The sequence below is a fragment of the Cnephaeus nilssonii genome, assembly GCF_951640355.1.
Source record: "Cnephaeus nilssonii genome assembly, chromosome: 18".
Classification (NCBI taxonomy): Eukaryota; Metazoa; Chordata; class Mammalia; order Chiroptera; family Vespertilionidae; genus Cnephaeus; species Cnephaeus nilssonii.
The window spans coordinates 9250363-9269722 of record NC_137089.1 but is presented as its reverse complement, the minus strand read 5'-3'; the positions used below and the strand labels follow the sequence as shown (position 1 = coordinate 9269722).

The window sequence follows — 19360 nt, the reverse complement described above, 5'->3', positions numbered from 1 at the left end:
TCTGGGAATAAAGAGACGGCACATACCCATTGTCCTCTGGGAGCACTCAGTAATGGGGAAACAAACATAAGACTGAAATGTCCAACTGTGTGATGTACAAAGTCCTACATTTGGGCCTTTGCTGTTTTTGAAAATACAAATTATGATAAATCTCACAGAGATGTAACTCCCTCTTTTGTTAATGACAACAACACAAACCTAAATAGTCAGTGTTCCACAATGGTAAATACAATTCACAAAAAGTATTAATGAGCAATAGTTAACGGTGATCTAAAGAAAACAAATTTTATATATATGAGATAATCGAGGGGTGTCATTACAATATAAGACCTTATAATAAGACCTATTCTCATTTCTATATACCTATTCTATAAACCTAGTCATCATTTCTAGAAATTTTTTTTTTTCCTCCACAGTTTCCAGGTCTCTTTTTGATAGTGTTTCATTCTCTTTCACCTTGCAGGTTCTTCTTCTATGTGTTCAATACTTTTCAGTGTAATTATTTCAGTCTCCATCCATGGGACAAACTGGATGCAAAATGGCCACAGGTATTCTTCTCCCTATAGCTATTCTCTAGGAGGAACCTGGTCTTGGGTATGTAACTTGCTCTGGCCAACAAACAACAGGAAACATAAGGTGAGCAGAGACAAAACATGGTAAACATTTAGACTTGCCCTCTCTAGCTGCTCTTGGGAACTCTACAACCACTACCTTGTAAATTAGCTGAGGCTAACCTGGGCTGGATGATGAGAGGCACATGGACAAGTCAATTCCATTCCCTCAGCTGATACCTACCCCAAACCTAGACATGTGAGAGAGGCCATGCCAGACTACCCAATCCCAGCTGAGCTGGCCTGGACCAGAAGAATCCCCCCCACTGCTAACACTCAAAATGGGGCAAAATAATAAGTTTATTATTTATAAGCCACTAAATTTTGTGGTAGTCTGCTATGCCATAAAGCTAACCGACACAAATTTTACTGAAGGTCTAATTCTAGAGAGCTTGATTCTTGTTGTAGACTGTTTCCTCGTGTGTTTTGTAATTTTACAGATAATCTTCATGAAATTTTATTTGTGGAACCCTTTAAGTCTGGGTTGAGGATATATCAGGTGTTCTAGACTACCCCAGAGCCACTTTTTATGTTGATTTCTTGATTTGGGGTTTCCTAGATTAGTCAAGTATAATTTCAAACTACAAACCCTTGTTAATTAAGATCCATTGCTACAAATTCAGAGAGTGATCTTTTTAACCAAGAGCTGAGGTCAAAAAGGTCATGCTTTCTTATAATTTTTCTCTACCACTGGATGGATCTTTTGCTAGTCTATCCTTTAAACTGATAGTGTTACTCTTTGAGAGCCCCTTAGTCATATCCACACTAATAAAAGAGAAACATGCAAATTAACCATCACTTCGCTATGCCAAGCCACGCCCACCAGCCATTCAGGAGTGACTATGCAAATTAACCCAACCAAGAATGCGGCCGGCCACAGAGCTGGAGCAAGCAGGAGGCTTGGGTTGCCCCAGCAATGGAGGAAGCCAAGCTTCCCGCCCGCTCTGGCCGGTCCTGGCCTCTGCTCAAGGCTACAAAGTTTCAATTATAGAAGATAAATAAATCCCAACCAAGATGGCGGCTAACCACAGAGCTGGAGCAAGCAGGAGGCGTGGGTTGCCCCAGCAATGGAGGAAGCCAAGCTTCCCACCCGCCCTGGCCGGCCCTGGCCTCCGCTCAAGGCTACAAAGTTTCAATTATAGAAAATAAATAAATCCCCCAAAAAATGGCGGCAGCCGAAACCGGTTTGGCTCAGTGGATAGAGCGTCGGCCTGCAGACTCAAGGGTCCCAGGTTCGATTCCGGTCAAGGGCACGTACCTTGGTTGCAGGCACATCTCCAGTAGGGGGTGTGCAGGAGGCAGCTGATTGATGTTTCTCTCTCATCAATGTTTCTAACTCTCTATCCCTCTCCCTTCCTCTCTGTAAAAAAATCAATAAAATATATATATATTTTTTAAATGGCAAAAAAAAAAAAAAAGTGGCGGCAGCCACGGAGCTGGAGCAAGCAGGAGGCTTGAGTTGCCCCCGGCAATAAAGGAAGCCAAGCTTCCCGCCCACCGTGGCTGGCCCTGGCCTCTGCTCAACGCTATAAAATTTCAATTATAGAAGATAAATAAATCCTAGATACTTGCTTCCAGCCAGCCCTGGCCTCCACTCAAGGAGGTGATAAAAAAAAAAAGAAGAAGAAGAAGAAAAGGAGGGACTGGGACCATGGGTCGCCATGGGTTGATCAGGCCAGGATGGGATAGCAGGGGCCAATGGGGGTAAGCAGACCAGCAGGGGGGCCAGTTGGGGGTGCGCAGGTCATCAGTGGGGATCAGTTGGAGGTGATCAGGACAGTGGGGGGGGCGCGGTTTGGAGTGAGCAGGCCAGCAGGGGGGCAGTTGGGGGTGAGCAGGCCAGTGGGGAGAAAAGGAGGGGGCAAGCAGGCCAGCAAAGGGGGGGGGGGCAGTTGGGGACGAGCAGGCCAGCAGGGGTGGCAGTTGGGGGTGATCAGGCTGGCGGGGGGGCATTTGGGGGCGAGCAGGCCGGCAGCGGGGAGCAGTTGAGGGTGAGCAAGCCAGCAGGCAGAGTGGTTAGAGGCAATCAGGCAAGCAGGCAGGCAGGTGAGCAGCTGGAGCCGCAGTCCCGGATTGTGAGAGGGATGTCCAACTGCCGATTTAGGCCTGATCCCTGTAAGACATCCTTCGAGGGGTCCCAGATTGGAGAGGGTGCAGGCTGGGCTGAGGAACACCCCGTGCACGAATTTCGTGCACCGGGCCTCTAGTATATATATATATATATATATCGGGATGGGAAAGTTGTCTCAATTATAATTCTCTGCTTCCATAGGCCTAAATCATATCTCTTGTATTGGGTGGGCAATAAAATTAAAATTGAAAATCCTGGTAACTTTGGTTACCAAGACTAGCAATCCACCATTTGTCCATCTCCAACCTAGGGCAAAAGAAACATCCTTTTGACTATCCAAATAAAAGGTATTTGTTCCTTTTTTTTTTTTTCCTCCCAAAGAGTTTATTTGGGCAGACCAAAGGACAGAGAGACCCTGCATCTAAAAGAAGGTGTTGGGCCCTAACCGGTTTGGCTCAGTGGATAGAGCGTTGGCCTGCGGACTGAAGGGTCCCAGGTTTGATTCTGGTCAAGGGCATGTACCTTGGTTTCGGGCACATACCCAGTCGGAGGTGTGCAGGAGGCAGCTGATCAATGTTTCTCCTTCATTGATGTTTCTAACTCTCTATCCCTCTCCCTTCCTATCTGTAAAAAAATCAATAAAATATATTTTAAAAAATTAAAAATTAAAGAAAAATAAAAGAAGGTATTGGGCCTCTTGGTGGTGAAGCGTGGGGTATTTGTCCCTTTTTATTCCACATTTCTAGGTGTTTGATGGAAGAGAGTCTCAAATTTCAGACTTATCAATGCTATATTTTCAAAGGAGATGAGTTCAATTAGAAAATTAGATTTATAAGTCCAATAAAAAATTAAATATCCCTAAAAATACTGATAAATACTCAAAAATTCTCATAAATTTTATGAGAATTTGAAAAAACATTATTATTTACCCTGAATCCATAAGATAGTACACAATGATTAATTAATAGTTTAACAACAATATTGGGTAGTTCAGTTCTTACTTTATCCAGGTCATAAGTTCCACTGTATCTGGGTCATAGAATTCTTGTAGTTCAGTTAATTCTGTCATTAATCTTGGAAAAAACTAAAATGCAAAAACAAAACCCACCCAACGTATAAGTATCTAGAAAGTTTAAAACTTTTCCAGAGTATTTGAAAAGAGACTTTTTTTACAAACAATTTTAGAACATTGTTCTGACAGTGACCTGCTCAATCTTCTCAACCCAAATCAACTATTTCATGGTTAATTTACTGTCTAGACTCAATAAGTAATTTTATAATTACCAAGCAATTACTAGTTGTGTCTTTTATGCACACACATCATAAATAATTTAATTAATTAATTTGGGGTCAAATAGTTCACATGTTTATTGGCGATTAGTTTCATGCTATATTATAATCCAAAGAATTTATATTATTTTACAAATATTTACATTTTGGAGTTGCCAAAATACTTTTTAATATAAAGACTGGTTTATTCAACAATTTCCTTTGCCAATTATAAATTGAATTAATGACAGTATTAGACAACAGAAAATTGCATCAGATGGCATTCTAAACATATTTTAGCTTTTATATTATGTTCTTAATGATAAAAAAAAATTAAGCATTACTAAGAATACCAGACTTTATTTTGTTAAAATAGCATTTCAATATAAATATCCTACACACATATCTACCTTATAGATAAAGTTTTAATACAAAAATGTGATTTTCTTACCTCCTTCCATAAGCTGATACCTATTATAGTGGGCACAGCCATGCTCAGAATAAGAGCCTAAAATATGAAAGCAAAAGAGTTATGAATAAATATATTTCAGATTGTACTTTAAAGTACTAGACACTGACTCTGTGACAAAGCACATATCAATATAGTTATACAAATTTAAGTCAGCATGAAACCTAGCTCACGAAGTGAGATGGCTGAAGACCAATGATAAATTTAAGACATATTAAACTTGAAGGTAAAGTGAAACATATATATTTACTATATAATTTTAAGGCAGAACATAAAAACAGCAACACACATGTATTTCAAATAGCAGATCAATATTTGGCCATTTTGACAGGAATTTAAGTTATGAAGAGTACACAAAGGTTCCTGAACTGCTACCTAAAACACTAACAACAACAAAAAGACAATGAAATAACAGGCAAAACAGCTAATATACATCAATACACTGGTATGCTACAATAAGAATGTATAAATTTCTTGGGGAAAAACTGGCAAAATACAACATGACTAATATTAAAGGTAATTATTCATCATCTTCCTTCCCAGGTCTTTCTCCTTATTGTCCCATGTTCATTGGTGACCCCATTATCCACAGTCATATAAACCAGAAACATAGAAAACAACAATGATTTCTCCCTTTTCCTCATTCTCCCACACTTAACAGGCACCAAGTCTTATTAATCTTCTACCTTTTCTTTTCCCTCCAGTATAGCACAGTATGAATTGAATGGGCTTTGCAATAAGAAAAACCTAGATGTGAATCTTGATTTCCAGCCTTATAAGCTATGTGATCTCAGGGAAATGATTTGACCAGTTTAGGCTTTATTTTTTTGTCTATAAAATACTTAGCCAATATTGGATAATAAAACTTAGCCAATAGGTGTTTGTAGGGGTTGAGTAGCATGTGACATGCTTTGAAAAACACCTGACACACGTTGAGCACTCAGTGAATTAAAGCTTTCGTTACTTTCATCTACCATGGCCTGTACCTGAGTGACAGCATCTTTCCTGGCTCCAGTCTGTCACCCGAAAGTCTATCATTCACAGAACTGTAAGGGTGAGCGGAGAGAAAACTGTAAGTCTGTCTCTCACACCCCTGCCTACAATCTTAATGCCTTCCTACTGGCAATTGCAGCGGTCGGCAAACTCATTAGTCAACAGAGCGGCAAACGGCAGCTCGCGAGCTGCATGTGGCTCGCGAGCCATGGTTTGCCGACCACTGGCCTATAGGCTAAGACCTGGTGCCACAGCAGGACACTTAGAGGCCTCTGTGACCTTATCTTCTTCAACTTCTCCAGTCTCATTTCTTAACCAGCCCCACCTCGCCTCATATTTTATGTGCTAACAAAACTGAATGTATCATGCTCTTTCTTTTCCTGTTTTTATACCCTTAATTACATCATTTTTTGCCTATCTGTGTTTATTCCTTCTACCACAAATACCCTTTCTTCCCCCTTCATTTGACTAATAACTTAGCATCTTTCAAATGTCATACTGGAAAGTCTTAAAAACTGAATTAAGAATCCCTTCTCTATGTTCCAATGACAGGAATACTTTTTTTAAAAAATATATTTTATTGATTTTTTACAGAGAGGAAGGGAGAGGGATAGAGAGCTAGAAACATCGATGAGAGAGAAACATCAACCAGCTGCCTCTTGCACACCCCCTACTGGGGATGTGCCCGCAACCAATGTACATGCCCTTGACCAGAATTGAACCTGGGACCCTTCAGTCCGCAGGCCGACGCTCTATCCACTGAGCCAAACCGGTTTCAGCGACATCAATACTTTAAAAAAAATATATGTTTTTATTGATTTTTAGATAGAGAGGAAGGGAAAAGGAGAGATAGATAGAAAAATCAATGAGAGAGACACATCAATCAGCTGCCTCCTGCATGTCCCTACTGGGGATCGAGCCCACAACCCAGGTATGTGCTCCTGACAGGGAATTGAACCTGGAATCTCTTGGTCCATGAGATGACACTCAACCCACCGAGCTATACCAGGCAGGTGCATCAATATTTTTTATTACCTACTTTTATGATCAGGAGACCATAATCTACATGATGAAATTAATCATGTTTTTCTTATCTTTGTACTCCAAGCACATGGCACACAGCAGGCAGTATAAATGCTCCATTCACACTGAAAACATTCCAGAGATCTCAACGAAACCAAGAGAGATATAAAAATTAATTCTTGATAGCCTCTCAAATTCTGATTCACTTTATTCACCTTTTATGTTTTAAGTTATCTGCATTAAAATACATTTCTTTTATACTTAGAAATTATTTAAAAATGTTTTTTACAGGATCTCTTTCTACCCATAAGTTATAATGTGATTTACTCATGCTATTTCAATGGCATTCAATGTGGTTTCCATTTACATTAACTAGAAGAGAAACAAGTACTTAACCTAAAATAACAATGACTCACCAACAACACTGGGTGTACAGTTCGTAATCGAAGCCACTTGAAAAGTGTCGTCCAAAGTTCAGGAGAACATACACCAAATGCTGCTAACATGCATACATAAGGAGTCCAGAGGTATTTCAAGCTGGAAAAGACAAAAGGAGTCACATATGAGATATCCTATGAACACCAATACTACAATCTGGTTTATAATTCCAGGAGATACCATGCACACTGAATTATATGTATAGAATATCCCCTCGAACACAAACTCTCTGCTCTAGAGATTAGAGCATTATGCAAATCCACAGATTTCTCTGAATCCAACCCTTGCTCAGTATTTTATTGCAAGAGCCTATAAATTAACATCTCTACCTTTAGACTCTCCTCCAGCTCAACCAAATGCCAAATGAATCTTCTTCAAACCTAACTATAAGACACTTGCTGTTCAAAATTCTAATGGCTCCCCAGTGCCTACTGAAATAAGTGAAAACTCATCTAAATAGTTTTCAGGACCTTGTAAAATATGGCCTTGACTTGCCTTTCCAGTTTTTTCTCCTATTACATCTCTAAATATGATTATTGTTCCAGACAGTTTGCAGAACACTCTCAATGCTGCCATCCCATAATGCATATAAGTGTTTCCCTCCAGGTACAAATGTACCCCTCTGCCTGAGACTCTGATTCCCATTACAGACAGACTCCTTTAAGTTCATACTCATCTTTCTTTCCTCACCTTCGACTCTATCTGATCACATCTTCCTTTAAAAAGTCCTCCTTTGGCTGAGTTGCAGCTCTTCCTATGGGCCCTCCACCACAGTCCCTACGATTCATGCAGTTTCCAATTCCCAAATATTTTAGTTTTAGCCCCATTCTTCCATCTCCATTGCTACTCTCCTCTAAATTCTACTGTGACACACACCTTCTTAATGGTTTATTTTCTTCTAATCTTGTTTTGCTCAAATCTTTCTCAATTTTTGCTGCCAGAGAGATCTTACTAAAAAGCAAATCTGATCCTGTCAAATTTTGGCTTTAAACCACCTAATCTGGTCTCTGTTTATTTTTCTAGACATTATCTCTTGCTACTTCCCTCTTATAGTTCTCAAAAAATACTTCTTCCCAAATTACATACACACAAGGAAAGTGACAGCCAGGCCAATCTCTATTTCTCTCTCAATACTGTCACCCCATTTAGGAAATGTTCCTTAAACTGCACTCTCCTACCCACCTCCACAACTAATAGTAAATGCCTTTGTAAACTCCAGTTAAGTTAAAAAAGTTTATAGACTTTGTTTATTATACCAAGTTTTACAAATGTATTATTGAAAGTATCCACCTATTACCATTAGAAAGCACACTTCTTTATTTAAGAAAATAGGTCAGCCCTGGATGCTATGGCACAGTTGGTTGGGCATCATCCATGTACTGAAAGTCTGCTGGTTTTATTCCTGGCCAGGGCACATGCCCAGATTGCAGGCTCGATCCCCGGTAAGGGGCATGCAGGAGGCAGCCAAACAATGTTTTGCTTGCACATCGATGTTTCTTCTCTCTCTCTCTCTTTCCCCCTTCCTCTTTCTCTAAAAACTCAATAAAAATATATTTTAAAAACTTTTTAAAGTATATTTTTATTGATTTCAGACAGGAAGGGAGGGGGGGAGTGAGAGAGAGAGAGAGAGCGCGCCAATCATCAATTGGCTGCCTCCTGCGTGCCTCCTCCAGGGGATCAAGCCAGCAACCAGGACATGTGCCCTGACCAGTAATAAAACCAAGACCTCCTGGTTCATAGGTTGATGCTCAACCACTGAGTCACACCGGCCAGGCAATAAAAAAATATATATTTTTAAACAGGTCAAATAAAGTACACTTACCCTTCTATAATCATTGCAAGAGAACCAAAAAAAATAGTGTGAATCACATGATAAATTATTTCTGGCCTTTCTCCAATTCGTCCATCTTCAAGAGTAACAGTTTCTCCCAGGGACTCACCACTACAGAAAGGAAATGTGGTTTTTACTAAAATATATACTTGAAAAATAAAAGATCTTAAATTTCCTCATAAGAAGAAATATCGGTATTTCTGATCATTTGAAAGTATATTCTCCTAGTCGAATACTAACTTTTCTATCTCCAAGTCTTTGAAAATGGCTTTTAGAACCTAAATGTAACTGACTCAGTGAAGACTAAAAATGAAAGTTCAGAAATATAATTTAAAAAGTGTTTTAGGAACCTTTCCAAGATCAATTATCACTCACTAGTGATTGCTAAAACAATATAGTTAAATCATAATTTAAACAACTAAACTCTCAAAATTAAGATGCCACACACAATCCCCTTTCAAACAGGATAAACATTTTTAAAAATAATCAAACTTTATAATTAAAATCACTTAATACTACTAGCTTCATTGAGGTTAAATAGAAAAAATTATTCTTATGTTAACTAAAAATCTGAGTAAATTATCAAGTTTGTGAAAGCTTACCTGATTACTTAAATATTACTCCTACACTAAATCTGGATATTACATGTTTAGATTTATAAACTTAAATTTTATCTGGTTAACTTATAGTTTTTTTTATATACTGATGAAGAGAATGAAATTAGAAGCTCTAAAACAAATACACAAATATTGGAAGAATATTAAAAATAAGTGTTTTATATACTATATTTCCATAATATATTAGAAATGTGATTGATTCTCATTGGTACTTACTTAATTCTCCTAAAAATAACTTGCATCATAGAAAGAAAACAAATAATTAACACTAAAATATAGAAAGGCAGTAAAGAAGACTGTGTCAATCGCAAAAAAAATTCTTGAGATGGTGCCTGTAGGGATTCTTGACATAGGAGCCAATTCATTGTGAAATTCCTATAGAAGACACAAAGCACATTAAAATAACAGGTGTTTTAAACTACTGACCATAAGAGTATTTTTTTTATCTCAGTAGAAACTTAAGATAAAACAAAACACATTTCTTAAATCCATTCACTTATAACAGCCAGACCCCACCCTTTACAAGTGAAGACAATAGCATTTACGACCTCTCCACAACAAACTGCTCCAATAAATGTAAAACTGCGGCTTTCTGATACCAAGGAATGCTACCACCTCTAGAGCCCAATACAGTTCTAAAGGAGTTTCACTTTCTTTTTCTTTTTTTTTAAATATATATATTTTATTGATTTTTTACAGAGAGGAATGGAGAGGGATAGAGAATTAGAAACAACAATGAGAGAGAAACATCGATCAGCTGCCTCCTGCACACCCCCTACTGGGGATGTGCCCGCAACCAAGGTACATGCCCTTGACCGGAATTGAACCTGGGACTCTTCAGTCCACAGGCTGACGCTCCACTGAGCCAAACCAGTCAGGGCTCACTTTCTATTTTTATCTAGAAGACAATAAAAAATTCAGCTGTCCACATGTTAACGACTAGTACATGTGGCTACTAGCTCTTGAAATGTGGCCAATATACACCCTGGATTTCAAAGATAAAAAAGAATTTAAAAATACAAGATATATTAATTTTTAATTGTTTATACATTAAAATAATATTTTTGATATGTTGGGTTAAATAAAATACGTCACTAAAATTAAATTTACTTTTTTCTCTTTACTTTTTTAATATGGCTACTAGAAAATTATTTATGTGGCTCACAATATTATTAGACAGCCCTGATATTAACAAATGTAACTCAACTGCGACCTTTTTTTTTTTTTAATATATTTTATTGATTTTTATAGAGAGGAAGAGAGAGGTATAGAGAGTTAGAAACATCTATCAGCTGCCTCCTGCACACCCCCTACTGGGGATGTGTCTGCAACCAAGGTACATGCCCTTGACTGGAATCGAACCTGGGACCCTTCAGTCCACAGGCCGACACTCTATCCACTGAGCCAAACCAGCTAAGGGCCATGTCTTATTCTTAAAACACATAATATATTACCTTGTGAAATAAGTCTAGAAGCTGACATTCTAAATAAAGGGGCTGACATAATATCAACTAAGAAACAAGGACAAAAGCAGCCCTTAATTCTAGGCTCATTCTAGAGACTTCCAAGTTTAAAGGGAAAGAAAGTCAGTGAAAAGGGCAGAAAATTACAAATGTCTATAACCAATTTTTACTAATTGCTTGCTATGTATAAGGCCTACATATACCAATTTCAATCAGGGCTTTCTAATATAGAACATGGCCTTTTAAAGGATCATTTTATCTTAGACATATGTATATGGCTTACACTTCAGAAGACTTCATTGTTTAAACCATACCAAATATTTTATTAACTGTGATGTATCACAACATGAAATGACATACACAGTATCTAAAATCCCATGTAACTGCAGTAAATGATAATAGGGTTCTGAGGTATATTATATGAATTAGAGAAATGTGCAGGTAAATATATATTTCCTGTTATGCAAATAGACTTTGTCAATATGTAAAAGCATGTATTTCATTTTAGGCTTTAAAAATGCATTTAACAAACAAACAAACAAGGCAAAACACTATTCTTGAATTTTAAAAAACGTCAGCTTCTTAGCTGTCTTCTTAGTGCAGCAGGCAGCGTGTCAGTCTCATAAAAAGTCAGCTTCTCCTCCAGTCACCATTTTAACACCAAGATGAGATTCTTTGCTATGAAATAAATATCTTACTGCCTAACCCCTTTTTTGTGCCCATACCCTTTTTAAAAATATATCTTTTTTATTGATTTCAGAGAGGAAGGGAGAGGGGGAGAGAGATAGAAATATCAATGATAAGAGAGAATCATTGATCAGCTGCCTCCTGCATACCCCACACTGGAGATTGAGCCTGCAGCCCGGCTTGTGCACTAACTGGTTCACAGGTCGATGCTCAACCACTGAGCCATGCTGGCTGAGCCCCATAGCCTTTTTCATGTAAGCATTTTGCCAATGTAGTGGTTAAAATTACTATGGTTCTTTATAATCTGTCATTTATTCTGACCTTAGATCATTGTTCCTTAGCAGACACAGAGCATGATCATTGTTCCTTAGTAAGGGAGAAAGTAACCTCTAAATACTTTGATGATATTGAGGTTTAAGTATATCAATTTCAAGAAGACCTAAATGCGAATTTTTTTAATGAGAGAAAAGATTAATGTCAGATTTTTTCTAGATATAATATCCCAAATTACTTATTTTTCTAAGTGGTATTTAGTTAGGTGTGTACGTCCTCCTTTGATTATTTTTGTTCTTTATCTTCTAAGTGGTATAGAGTTAGATAAACTTAAATAATCTAAAACTTACTTAGTCATATTTAGTCCAAGTTTCACTTCAAGGAATTTCAGCATGTGCCCATTTTCTTTGTGTGGGACAAACGTCTGGAGGAGAAAAACACAAGTTACCACAAAAAACGATTTGCTGTACTTACAGCAATATGCTATTGTCCAATATTACACACAGAAAACACAGCAAGACTACAAAACAAAACACAGGAATGAAGTAATACATGGTGTAACTGTGAAGCAAGGAGATCTACTGGCATAAGCCCATCACACTACTTTACACTCAAGCCTAAAACTATAATGTGGTAGTAAGATTTCAACCTTATCCCCTCTGGCTTAAGTAACTTACCTCTCTTCCAAATATTTTTGACTCATCTCAGTTGATTCCATGTATTACTTAATGTTAACTGCATAACAATAACTTTCTAAATTAAATGGAAAATAAAGTAGATGTATTTTTAAAGTATAGCCAGAAAAGAACCATAATCCTATTTTCTAATTTAATATGCTAGGCATGATCATTGGTCAACTCAAAATTTTACTGTACAAACTATTATCTTGCTATCTCATTACCCTCATTAAAATTTAGTCCACTCTATTTCATTATTGCATTTGTTCTGCTACATAAAGACACAGAGTTGCTTACCTTCATTATAATATTCAATGTCACTGTCAGAGTACACACCAAATAAAAATTAATAACTTTCATTATTTTAGCTACAAAAGTTCTTTTCTTCGCAATTAGCTGTGGGGGGAGGAAGGGAATAAAATGAACAAAGAAGTGAGGCATAAAAAATTAACAATTTAAAAATTCACCATAAGAATGATAAAAAGGCAATTTTAATTACCTGAAGGCACTTAACAAGCATTAAGACGACTACTAAACTTAATAAAGGCGACACCAATAAAGCTGAATTCTCAAACTGCAGTAAATATCCCAGAAACAGAGAAAATATATAGATTTTATAAACTTCATGAACCTGTAGGGACAAAAATAAAATTAATAAGAACAAAATGAATTTTATTGTACATATTTTCATTAGTTTTGTTTAGATTTTACTATAATTACAAGATAAGTGCTCTATTATCATTTAGGACAATATTGTGTAAATGTTCAATCCGTTTTTTAATGTTATGCTATGTAATTAATTTATTACATCCTTCTTAGAAAGAATTCTTGCAAACAAAGCTAAAAGTTTTAAAATTAAGGACGTCTAAATCTGCTGGAAGAACCTTCTGTAGTCCCAGGCTCTGACTTAATTTGACTTGGCTTACTTGTTAAAATACGTCTATGCAACATCGAACTGCATAAACCTTTAGTTCCCAAAATCTACCCAAGGAAAATATACTACCATAGCATGTAGGACCAGAGAAAAGTATTTTTGCATTTGGTCTATTTAACAATGAGCATAAGAAAGTTAAATTCAATGTCTTAATAGAAGATCTCGCAGGAAAGTTATATGTCTTAGTAGATTTATTTTCTAAAATTCAATAGTATAATAATTTAACCTATCCTAAAGTTAATTCTTCTTCTTCTTCTTCTTATTATTATTATTTTAATCATCATACGAGGATATTTTTTCCATTGATTTTTAGAGACAGGGAAAGACAGAGAGAAATATCCATGTGAGAGAAACTCATCGATCAGTTGCCTCCTGCACGTGCCTGACCAGGGCCCAGGCCTGGGAGGAGCCTGCAACCAAGGTACATGCCCTGGACTGGAATTGAACCTGGGACCCTTCGGTCCACAGGCTGACACTCTATCCACTGAGCCAAACCAGCTGGTGCGTAAAGTTAATTCATTTTAGAAAGGGAAAATTAAGACAAAGCATAGGGCCCAGCTGTGGCTCAGTGGCTGAGAGTCGATCTATGAACCAGGAGGTCAGGGTTTGATTCCTGGTCAGGGCACATGCCCAGGTTGCAGGCTCAATCCCTAGTGTGGGGCATGTAGGAGGCAGCCAATCAATGATTCACTCTCATCATTGATGTTTCTACCTCTCTCTCTCTCCCTTCCTCTCTGTCCCTTGCCTCATAAAGCTGGGGCTGGGACTCTGAAATCTTCATTCCCGTTTTTCTAGTTGGCTCCCTAGTAAGCTGTGCCAATACGAAATGTAAGAGCAATTACAAGGTTGGAGGAGAAAGAAGGAGCTCGTTCCTTCCTGCCACTTCATGTCTGCTTGCAGTTCCTGTAAGCATCACTCCACCAGAGCAATTACTTCCTGCTAAAGCCACTGAATGCTGCTGCAGTTCTTCCAACCCTTGAAGAACCCCCTGTTATCACATCCTCTTGCCCAGAGAGGAGCACCATTCTCAGAGGCCTGGGTCTCATTCCCACAGGGCCCTTCTTTCCAGTTCAGAGACACCAACAAAGCTGAACAGTGGCCCTTTCTCAGAGGATGAATTTCAGCTCCACAAGGTCCCTCCTGTAAGTTTAAGTTTTAATAATTCCGAATTCTTCCTTTGTTAACTCAGCCTGAGGGATGGTATCTGCTTCCTACAGTTGCTACCTCTATGATACTTTCAGGTTCTTACTACCCTTTCAATTAGCAAATGGTAACGACTCTTTATATTGAATTTTCTCCATTCCAATAACCTAAATGTTGATACTCATCAGGATTTTGGACCACCTGAGTATATGGGATGAAGAAAAGGAAGAGAAGAACAAGAAGATTCTTAAAATCTGGCTTGGACAACATATCAAATATTTAATAGAGGTTTAAAATAAAGAAAAGATAAGAAATGGCAAAAAGAAATAAACCGAAGGAATCAAATGTTGATGGGAACCTTTAATGGCTTCTGGCAAGAGTATAAACTGATATAGCCATTCTGGAGAAAGGCTTGGTATCTAACTAAGTTGCACAGGGACAGATCCTTTGACTAGTCATTTGTTATGAAGTATATACTCTAGAGAAATCTTGCATTTATGTGCCATGTGACATGTATAAGAATGCTTATATGTCCTAGCCAGTTTGGCTCAGTAGATAAAGCGTTGGCTGCAGACCGAAGGGTCCTGGGTTCGATTCTGGTCAAGGGCACGTACCTTGGGTGTAAGCTCAAACCCAGCCCTGATCAGGGCACGTGCAGGAGGCAACCAATCAATGTGTTTTTCTCACATCGATATTTCTCTTTGTTTTTCCTTTTCTTTTCCACTCTCTCTAAAAATCAATGGAAAAATATCCTCGGGTGAGGATTTTAAAAAAAATGCTTATAGCAGCACATGAACTGAAAAAAAACTGAAATTTCCATCAACAATAGAATATATAAATATAAATGAATAAAATATAGCTCAGTACATCCCCATGGATGAATCTCAAAGGCAAATCAGGTAAAAGTACACAATGAGTTACAGCTCATTTTTTTAGGAACACATAGATAGGTGGTAAAAACCATAAAGAAAAAGAGGAAAGAATTAACCAGATTCAGGACAGTTAACCTCTGTTGGGGAGGGAACTGGATATGACTGGGGAAGAGTTACAAAGGGGCTTCTAGCCTATTCAAATACTCCACTTCAGGCCTGGGTGGTCAAATACCCATATTATACTCTAATACTGTATATACACCAGCCATATACTCTTTTGTACATGTCCTATATTTCACTTTTCTTTCTTTTTAAATGAACAAAAGCAGAAGGAGAAATGGCTAGAAATGCAGAGGAAGCACAGGGTGACTTTGCTTAAGCAGATCGTGTTTAAAGGAATTTCAAAGTGCTTCTAAAAGGATAGAGGAGATGAATTTAGCAATCTTCTGAGAAATATAAACTCAGAGCCTATTAAAACATTTAAAAATAAAGCTTAAAAGTTAGATGGTTTTAGATACAACACTATAAAAACATTTATTCCTCTGATTTTAAAATCACAATTTCAAAATGCCATTAATACCTTGTCACTTTGCTCCAGTGAAAAATTATCTAGCAAGAACAGAGATATTGCTTGAAGAAACAAGAGGTAGTGGCTGTACTCCCACATCATCATAAACATGTAAGTTGAAGCACTCATCAATAAGTAGCAAAACCTCTAGGGAAAACAAAAGAAAAAAACTAAATATCAATAGCATTATTACTACCTATAAATATCTACGAGGTTGTTACCTCAAAGTGGCAGCTCTGTTATTGGTTCAACTTTAAGCTAATTCTTGAAATTTTGTTTCTACACAACATAATTATTAGTAAATCCTTACATAAACAGTAAGATCTTAAAGCACTCTAGAGAGAAATCAACGACAGTCCTTCAAAGCTCAACATCACACAGAATTTCAGAAGACAAAGGGGAAAATAAAATAAAATTCAGTACAATTTTCTTTCATCATCAAAGAGGTAAAGTAATATAAGAAAACTGTGGCCTTTACTAGACCTGGCTCTGGTGGGCTTTTATTATTGCAAAAATAACTCCTTTCACCCTAGAAAATATTTTCACTTCCATCGTGCTTCATATTTTCCTTAATTAGTATGTTGGCGTCTCACACAGCCCATTGCACAGCTCATGGAAAAAGTACACTGCTATTTAAATTTCTTCTCAGCAAAAGTGTACTGTCAACCACATAAAACTTAGTTGTTTTCCTCGGCTGCAGAACTGAACACAAGGATCTCATTGCCCTTGCCTGAAATATGCCTGGCTAAAATCCATTTTGTCCTTCCCAATGTCATCTCCCAAATGATCCTTAGTGAGCAACCGAGTCTGGAGAAATTTACTGTCCCTTAGCAGATGTCTAACACAGTGTCAACTTCCAGGGATCTACTCTTTCATTCCCAATTCATCTGTCAGCACTGGTGTCAAATGACTGTTCTCATAAAAACAGTGAAGGAGAAGGTCAAGTCAAGAAACCTAAGATAAGAATCGTGTTCTCTAAAACTAAACCATTCAGACTCGGCTGACTATACTCAATGATAAATTCCACAGCCAGAAATACCTCAGGCCATCAGCAGATAAAGAATTCCTCAGCATCCGGAAGAAGATAAAGACCAGAAGACAAAATGTAAGAGATGAAAAATTTCTACCAGTTGGTCAAAAATTTCTACCAGTTGAGCCCTACCAGAAGGGCTCAGCGTTGTAGAACACATAGGCTTCTGATCTTCCTATCACAACAGCTATAAGAGAAGGTGTTCTGGAAATCTTCTAATGTGGAACCACCAGAACGGCAATAACCAGGCCTGAAACCACCATTCCCAGGGAATCGGTAGAGAAACCAATGAAGGCTCAGCTCTAGACCCAGCCTACGTACTGGCCATTTGGAGAATGCTTTGGGGATGCTGGAGAAGAGCGACCCTGTACTGGAACCCGGCTAATTTTATTCTCAAACTACCTAAGAACATGGAGTGAAAATAAGACAGAAATACGTATCAAGCACAATCTGGACAATTAACTATGTTTTTCCTTTCTCTGAACATTTTCAAAATTCTGTGCACTCTTATATACTACTCCTTACCTTGCTCACTTCATTTTCAACTATGCCTTTATTATGAACCTTTTTATATGTAACTTAAGTGACACACTAAATGCATTTCAGTAATCAACCACAGACATCTCTGGATGGCTTCAGGTAACTGTACAAACTATCTGAACTTGGATAGCCTGATGCAACCGGGACCATGAGGTCTAGCCTCCAGAGTGAGAAACACGCTACTACCCAGCAATGAAAAGGAGCAAGCTATTGATATGCAATGTCTTGGATGGATATTAAGAGCATTAGGCTGCCGAAACCGGTTTGGCTCAGTGGATAGAGCGTCAGCCTGCGGACTGAAAGGTCCCAGGTTTGATTCCAGTCAAGGGCATCTACCTTGGTTGCGGGCACATCCTCAATAGGGGGTGTGCAGGAGGCAGCTGATCAATGCTTCTCTCTCTCTCTCTCCCTTCCTCTCTGTAAAAAAATCAATAAAATATATTTTAAAAATAAAATAAAATAGCATTAGGCTGAGGGAAAAAAGACAATCTTGAAGGATAAATACCATATAATTCCATTTAAAAAAGAGGGACATCTGTAATACTCTCAACAATAAAGATTTTTTTTAAGTAATAATAAAACAATAAATTGAAGAACGGTTCTTTCTACAAAGCTGCACAATCTATCAGGAGAATACTAAATGACAGACTTCCTGACTATTAAAGAAAATATTCTTGCCCTAGCCAGTTTTGCTCAGTGGATAGAGCGCCAGCCTATGGACTGAAGGGTCCCGGGGTTAGATTCCAGTCAAGGATGTGTGTCTGGGTTGCAAGCTCAATCCCCAGTAGGGGATGTGCAGGAGGCAGCCAATCAATGATTCTCTCTCATTGATGTTTCTCTCTCTCTCTCCCTTTCCCTTCCTCTCTGAAATCAATAAAAATATATATTTCTTAAAAATTGCTGGAAGAAGTTTGGGGGGGGGGGGGAGGACCTATGTAATACTTTCAACAATAAAGATTTAAACATAAGTAAATTAATTAAATAAATAACATAAAAAAAGAAAGAAAATATTGTTGCTCAGAGAGCTATTTATACAAACACAGCAAAGCAAAATGTACAAATCTGAAATGTGTTAGTGTTATCCTATATAATAAAGAGCTAATATGCTAATTAAACCGAACAGCAGAACGACCTTCTGGACAACCTTCCAGACGAAGCTGTGAGGGCTGAGGCCCTTGCACAAATTTCATGCATCAGGCTTCTAGTTTTACATAAAAAAGAAAATACTATAGTTAAAAAAATGAAATTGAAAGTTTCCTATGCTCAGAACATTTGTCATCACTGAACGTAGAAGAGAACACAGTACATTTTTCTGAGATTTCTTTTTGAAATCTTAGAAACTTTATTTTTTTTTTGAAATCTTAGAAAGAGTGCATCTTATTTCCCAGCCAATCAGGTTCAATAAAGGCCTTTCCCTGGTCCTTATGATTTCTTTTTCCAGGTAGGAATTCTAACCCAAGATAGGCAGATTGTCAGTTTATGCACTTAAAATCTTTATTCTGAGTGAGTCTGTAAGCTTCATCTGACTGCCAAAAGGGTTTATGGCAACAACAACAAAAGAAAAAATCTAAACTATCTGGGACAGTCTCCTGAAACTCACTAACCTACTTCACCCCATCACAGAAAACCAAGGTAAACAGAAAGATAAGCAGAGCTACCATAACAGTTAATGTTGCTGTCATTTGTAGAGACTTTTTATATTTCATTAATATTTCTTTAACTTGTGATGACTAAAGGCCATCAGTGCTACAGAAGTGAGAGAAATGGTGAAATAACAATGAAATTAATTTTCAAAGTAAGATATTATTCATATATTTGTCAAGTAACTGCACTAAAACAATATATCTCTTT

The 19360-nt window shown here is 37.7% G+C and overlaps 1 protein-coding gene across 2 annotated transcripts in view; it reads right to left on the bottom strand.

The window, feature by feature from the left end:
- Positions 1-19360, bottom strand: part of DPY19L4 (dpy-19 like 4) — a 54600-nt gene that overhangs the window by 11795 nt on the left and 23445 nt on the right. For both annotated transcript variants that reach the window (XM_079795950.1, XM_079795949.1), the window contains exons 8-16: positions 15952-16086; positions 12922-13053; positions 12720-12818; positions 12096-12169; positions 9539-9697; positions 8697-8816; positions 6853-6973; positions 4403-4459; positions 3684-3766 (exon numbers count right to left, since the gene is read on the bottom strand). In XM_079795950.1, coding sequence (XP_079652076.1) covers positions 3684-3766; positions 4403-4459; positions 6853-6973; positions 8697-8816; positions 9539-9697; positions 12096-12169; positions 12720-12818; positions 12922-13053; positions 15952-16086 — 980 coding nt within the window. The remainder of the gene's footprint in view (positions 1-3683; positions 3767-4402; positions 4460-6852; positions 6974-8696; positions 8817-9538; positions 9698-12095; positions 12170-12719; positions 12819-12921; positions 13054-15951; positions 16087-19360) is intronic.